This window comes from Phaethon lepturus, unplaced genomic scaffold (genome assembly GCF_000687285.1).
Source record: "Phaethon lepturus isolate BGI_N335 unplaced genomic scaffold, ASM68728v1 scaffold7484, whole genome shotgun sequence".
NCBI lineage: Eukaryota > Metazoa > Chordata > Aves > Phaethontiformes > Phaethontidae > Phaethon > Phaethon lepturus.
The window spans coordinates 40,176-47,365 of record NW_010536898.1 but is presented as its reverse complement, the minus strand read 5'-3'; the positions used below and the strand labels follow the sequence as shown (position 1 = coordinate 47,365).

The window sequence follows — 7,190 nt, the reverse complement described above, 5'->3', positions numbered from 1 at the left end:
GGAAAGAGTTGGTATACTTAGAGTAGCAGGCAAGGAAAGCAGTCAATCTGACCTCTCTCTGGCTTTCATATTGTTCACAGATGCAAAGATTGAAAAAGTACTGAAAAAAAAGTTGAAATCATGCTGTATGAAGGGATCTGAACTGAATCAGTGAGACAACAAATTATAAAGAGGTAGAGCAGCAATCTGTTAAAAAAAAAAAGAGTAACTGTCCTTACTCAGGGGTATGATTTGATATTCTGGTTTTCAGAATATGGTCATAAAGCACTGATATCTCACCCACTCCCCCAACAAGGAAAACACTTAAAGATGGATATGATACTAACAAGAAACCATGGTGATGGCTTAAAAGCTCCTATTACATAAAAAAGCAAGCACATGAAAAAATGAGTTGCTCCTATTCAGTATGAGCCACTCTGCAAAATTCTCCCTTATTCCATACTTAAGGCCAGAGGGCTGAATGAAACGGCCCCAGGCTCAAAGGCATTGCATATGTGGAGTGCTTTGCCTTTTCAGTGCAGATCTCAGTGAACAGCACCTACTGGAACACCAGAAGCAATTACTGGTGGTTTCCAGGCCGTCACCGTAGTGGCCAAACTGCCCTTTGAGACTGTGCGAGGCAGCCCAGATGTCATCCTTCCATAACTAATAGGTGAGCACAAGAAGGGGATTTTTTACCAAGACAGGATGAGTTGATTAGATAGTTGCTTGGGAGGATAAGATGAAATCTGATGTGGCTTCAAGTCACACTTACTCTGGCCTATGAGTGGGCTGCTGCCACCCAGAGTGGTCCCACTGCACTCCTTGACCTGCAGCTACAGGCTTCCTGCCCCTCTTGTGGGCTGGACCCAGCTATTGGACCCAGGGGATGTGGTTCCATGAACTGACACAGTGGAAAACTACGTGGGGGTTGCTATTTTTGGCAGGTTAATTTTCTATTAGCCTGCTCTGCCGCTCCATAATCAATTGATATGACTCAAAGGAAGCAGCAAGAACATGTGGCTAAGGGCAAGATGGCTGAAGGCCACCCTTTCCATGGGAGCCTGCAGTTACATCATTAAATGTAATGTGAAACCAACATCTGCACTGGTGGTTGTAAGGTTGCTGCCATGAGATGCATATAGCTTAGACGTAAACAGGCTTCCAGCCTGACTCACAGCTTCATGCTCCTGTGCTGTGTGTCTGAGGCATGCCGGGGCTCTGCATGGTTTGAACAGAGGGTCTTGGCCAGCACAAGTCCCACAAGATATGCTTCCCCCCTTTAGCCCCTCTGCTGCATACTTTCTCTCCCAACTGCCCAAATAGAGAGACAAATAAGAAGACAGTAGTAGTCCACTCCTGACTCCTCCAAGGGCTTCATTTTGTCAACACAATACATGAAGTGGATGACCTTCTCTTTGGGCAGTGAGTAAGGCATAGATAGGAAAGGGCAGCTCACATGGGTTATGCTCCATCAGTGTGACACCCTGAGACAAACCTAAATACCAGTTTAAACATAGAAAAGGGAATTCCTCTGGTTACCATTTCTGATTACCACCCTTAGAGGGATGTGGTGGTGTTTAATTTTTTGGAACTACCTAAGTTAATTTTTTACTATTATATATTGTTACAATGAGTGTTACGTCTATGAATTCTTTCTTGGTCTATAGATCTTGTGGTCTGCCACAGAATGATTTTGATAGCCTGCTGGATACCAAAGGGAAGTATATCTGGATTTGGCTAGCTGAAGAGATCTGCAAAGTCAACTTTAAGTATCAGTGCAGATGTATGTGGTGGCTTCTACAATTACTTCTGATTATCTGTCAGAGGACTGGTGCGCGTATGTGTCCAGAAGAGGGGATAAGAAGAGAGATGGGGGTAAAGACTAAACCATTTATGCCTTGTCAGAGAGAATAAGCATTGCTGAAACAAACTAAAATAAGACCACATGGTAGCAAATTCCTTCTCTTTCTCCAGGAGAAACCTGAAGTAGACAGGGCTGAGGAGCTATACTCTTCATCCCTGAGCCACAGTCCCATCTCTCCAGCAGAGACCAGCCAAAGGCAGCTTTCATAGTGCTGTCAGAGAAGTGGTTGCTGGATTTTGGAGAGACTGCCTGTTTCTTGTGCGTTTCTAAAAAGACAGCTATAGACTAGGTTTAGATTTTATCTGTATGCTCTTCCTTTCATAGGTAACTTCTGGTTTCTCTCAAAACCAAAATTTGGGCATGGCTTTTTGTTTTGGTTTGTGTACCTTTCTTGTTTGATTTCTTGAAATCTTACTCCTTACAGCATAGACGTGTGGTAAAAATGCACGCTCTATGAAGAAAAACCTTGTCACACAAGATGTGTTGTGCAAAACTTTAGTGAACTGAACTCCTAATTAGGAAAAATTACTTAGACCTGTCTATCATGTAACCAATAATAACTTCTGTGAAGAAAAATAATTTTCCTAGAGTTGAAAAGCAAAAGGCTGCTAACTCAAGCTCCAAAACATTAATTTGTAATCCTAATTCAGTGAGTATCATGCTGTTTAAAATAGAATGACTGAATGTCCTTTTTTAAAAAAACAGTGCAATGAATTGTCTTTAAATTCTCCCTGAAAGACAATCACATTCCGATGTTCCTTGGCACCAATTAGTTTTAATGCAGCCATTTCAAAGGCATTCTTCTTCAAATAGCATGGTATGTTATATAAAGTTATGCAGCTATTGGAAGGGAACTCACGTACTGCATTAAGGTGAGGGTCCAGAATACTACCGGAATACTTAGCAGCATGTGCTAAATCACAGTTCAGCGAGGTCACATAATCAAATTCCAGATTATCCCTTTTATTACATTCGACTAATAAATCTTTGGAAACTAGAGTCTGACAAGTTCATCACAGCATTTTAACTTTTCAGTGGTGCATGTAGAATACATATACACATGGAATCTTACAAAAGCAAAAAAAAAAAAAAAGCAGCAGCAAGTCTGCAACAAGAATGGAAGAAAAAGTAGTTTTAATGTCAGATGCCACCAGACTGAAAAGTTATGCTGAAAGATGTGCCTCCATTTTTAATTTGAACCTTCTCAACTGAAGTAGAGCAGTTTATCATTTAGTGCCAGTGAACAGATTTGCACATCAGACGTTTCAGTGCATTATGGATGGGACAATGTTAAATATGTTTTCACTGCAGTTCCACAGGTCACTGGCATGGGTATAAGCCAAGACCATAGGTTAAGATTATTGCAACATTGCTATTGGTCATGCAGCTAGCTCTACAGTAACTGACAGCATTTAATCTTAGATAATATGGTTTCATTATCACAAATGAAATTAAAGAGCCTTTTCCCGTATAGAGACAATCCAAGCAAAAGTCTGTACCATTCCACCAGGCTGTTAATTGAACTTTTTTCCACCAGGATTCAAAAGGAGGAGAGGGTTAAGGGAACTCGCTGATATAGCAACATGGTTGAATGCAAACCTATGCTGCGGAAGACTTACCATCATCCAGGTACATCTGGTCCAATTCCTCAGGTTCTCGCTTGATCGTTACAGGAATAGGGGCCAAATTATGATTACTTTCCTCATGCAACTCTGGCAATGACAGTGGTTGGGTTGTTGGAGACTCATTTCTGTGAACCTTCGGCAGTTGCTGCTGCTGTTGACCCATTATGGATGAGTGAGTTGGACTGCAGGACTGCAAATAGGTTGGCTCTTGGGTAACAGATGGAACTGGAGAAGAGGGACTGTTGGGATAGAGTGTTTGTTGATAACCAAGGGGACAGCTACTGCTCAGATGTTGACTCACCTGCGGCTGCAGCATGATGTGAGATGATTGCTCGGGGGAGCTTGGGTGCACAACTATAGACCTTGGCACTTCCTGTATGGTGGGGACACCTCCAGCGGGCTGCTGAAGTCCGAGGTGACTGTGGCCTGGGTTGGGGATGCACTTGTAAGGAGAGGACGAAAGGTCGTGCAGCTTGGGGCTTGCGTTGGGAGAGGGTGACATCACGGCGTTTCTCTGCTGACAAGAGGCAAAACCAGCCACGAGGCACGAACCAGGATCAGGGGGCATCATGATCTGCTGGCTGTAGTATGGTTTAGAGAGAGGGCTTAAGCCTTGGTTCATTGGTCCACAGGTTTGAGCAGGCTCATAGTCATCTGTGGGTTCTGTTTTTATAATTGGAACTGTTAAAAGAAAAAAGTTTTAAATAAACATGAGTTGCGTATTGGTATGATCAAGTTGGCTTGTGGCTAGGATACCCTTTGCAAAACAAACAACGTCCTGAATAAGACTCTGTGTGTCTTTTGCCTAGTTCTCCCACCCTATAAAAAAAAAATGAATGAGTCATCAGCACAAGAAAGTCACAGCTGGTTCTAATATTGAAAAGGACTATTTTCTTTGGACTCTCCTTCAGCACTAATGTGCTATAAAAATCTATTTGCAAATAGCTGTGCTTCAGTGGAAGCTTTGGACCCAAGGGCTCCATGGATTTGTAGTAATCAAAGCAAGAATTTTAACTTGGATATACTACTGCATTTCTACGGCTACTGATGGCCCATTTGATAAATGTCTACACATTTGGTAAACTGGAGCATAATAAGGTAGAGATGGGGCTTTCAGAGTTCAGTGAAAGTAAAATTGCAAAGATACATGACAAACTATTATGTACAAGAAGTTTTCAATTATGAGGGTATTTCTGAAAGACTAGGATTTGGTTTATTTAGTTTTTACATGATTGTTTTTAATCTTACAAACCAGCCAATGGGTGTAAAATATTCAGTAAGTTGTATCCAACTCTCAGTGATTCTAAGTAAGTTGGATCCAAACTGCTAATGCCAGCTCCTAACAAATGTTAACTCAGTCTCTGGCCACCAAGAAAAACTGACTCCTATTCTAGACCTCTGCTTGCTCTACCCATTGTCCCAAAAGTGGCTCTAACTGAGCTGTCAGGCTCTCTAAATACCACCAGCACAGGTACAGAATGACTGTCTACGAGCATCAACTCAGTCATGACAAATGTAGAGCTGCTTTGTGAAACCAGAGAAGAGATCCTTCCTCAAATCAAAGTGTCTTTTTCACATAGGCTTTCTCTCTCAAATCAGAGAGGTGCCTTTGCTGCTTCTCCTACAATACATGCAGTAAAAGACACACACTTTCTCTATGAGGAAAATTATAAATAATAGGGCCAAGCTAGTCTGTAGATTTTTTTTTTCTTGCCAGATGCAACTCTAATGCACACAACAATTGAGTATGGATGCACAGTGGCATCTATCTTCTTTCCTAAAAATAGATCTACAGGAACAGCCTTGAAGGTGCTGTTGGACATTTATGCTGACACCAGAGAATATACCTCAGAATATTAGAATAACTGATTGTTGTGGCACAAAGTTATTAATGAAACATCTTTGCACAACTCAGCTCAGAGCGCATGTGTGTTGCATGTCTCTGACTGTCTTTTTGTTTACACATCTTTTACAAACACCCTTACACATTCTCCAGCCATTTACTATATTCGCATACGAGTCTTTTGAACCCCTAAAAATGCACATGTGTGCATGTGTATATATAAAACCTCTTTTAACACTCACAAATTTTGCTGCTGGTGAATGCACTTCACTACCCTTGTTTTACAGTCCCCTAGCCTCTTGTTAACTTTGCTCCTTTTATGTTCTTTTACATATAGATGCTTGCAACACTTGTTTCAAGATTTCTAGCACCCCTAGTAAAAACATGTCATACGTGTAACAGATGCACAGGTGCTGCTCAAGACAAATGTGCTAAGGATAATGGACTGTCACTGGATTCCTCATAATCTGATTTTCACCTGCTCATGTGCCGCACACTGGCTAGCAGGGCTACTAATGCACTTGGTTGCAGAGAAGCAGATTCCAAGTTCAGTGACAGCTTTATAAAACCAGTATCACACCCTTTATGAAAATGCAAGACCAAAGAAATGCACCTAGATAAACATAGCAGCTCAGATATTGTAAGAAAATACCTTTAACAAGTTCCTGAGCTAGCAAATATTCTCACATGTTTTATATTAGGTTCACTGTACTAGCACTAACCACAGCACAGCTGGAAATATGATGGTTGTTGAACACTGAATTTTCCCAATATATCACTGTTAGAGAAACACCTGTGCTAAATGATTCCAAGCTCAACCGCTGGCAATTCAACTCCAATAAACCCTGGAGTTGTCTGACTTGTTATAACCTAGGGAAGGGTTATAGCCCTGGTGGCAGGCAGGCTAGAGGCTTTAAAGAAGGTAGGTTCCTCATCTCTGGCTGATTTTTCACTGTAGCTGCAGTTCTACGGCACATCTTTGCTACTTGGTTTACCAGCCATTTTTTTGTCACTTCACTTTGAAGTTTTTCTGCATAAAAGCAATGCCATGAGGTCTCTTTGGAGAGTGGCCATGAACACTGGGAATCTCTTTTTGTATGCTGCTACACTGAAATACACCTGCCACAGCCACAGAAGGTAACCAGTAAGTCCCACTCTGCACTGAGTGAAGGACTATGGGTGGAAGGCACTCTGTTCCAGACCTGTTAGTCCAAAACTCTCTTGGAGATGGCAAGCAAGGACACTCTTGGCTGCCCATAAATTCAGAGTTCAGAGGAAAATAGAGACCGATGTTACAGAACCAGTCAGGGTTAAGTCACAGTAGCTTGTTTGCTGATGGCAGGTTGGCAGCCAAAGAGGGAAACAAGAAGGAGGGATACAAGATTAAGTGGGACCTCCATTTTATTTGGCATCTGTTTACATTGTCCCCTTGTATTGCTCTGAACTAGTACTCCTGAGAATCCGTTACTTCAGGTAATGGGAAACAAACTGTCTTTAAATGCACAGATACTACCTACACTTAGGCTTAGAGGTACCTGAACTTGTTCAACTGAATTGCTTCCATTACCTTTTTTAATGTGTTTTTTCAATACAAAATAAGTATCATATATTTTGTTTGTATGCTAATCTCATCACTAGAATGGGTATCACACTGAAAGACAGAGAAAGTATTAATGCTGAAATGGTGAAGGGATTTTTACCTGACTTCTCAGTGCTTTGCCATTTGTATAGCCATTTAACACTCTGCAGAGTGAACGTACAGATCTTACCAAGCTGGGATGGCAGCCACTCAGTCCCCTTTAAAAAAAGTGTAAATGTCTTCACAGGGTACCAGTTTGGAGAATGAAGCTCTGTAGGACTTTTCCCCGCCCCCCCC

General features: G+C 41.7%; 1 protein-coding gene across 1 annotated transcript in view; it reads right to left on the bottom strand.

The window, feature by feature from the left end:
• Window positions 1–3,465: 3,465 nt before the first annotated feature.
• Window positions 3,466–7,190, bottom strand: part of NFATC1 (nuclear factor of activated T-cells, cytoplasmic, calcineurin-dependent 1) — a gene marked incomplete at both ends in the record, with an annotated part of 37,188 nt that continues 33,463 nt past the window's right edge. The window contains one exon of the mRNA XM_010286303.1: window positions 3,466–4,152. Within this exon, the coding sequence (XP_010284605.1) occupies window positions 3,466–4,152 (687 nt within the window). The remainder of the gene's footprint in view (window positions 4,153–7,190) is intronic.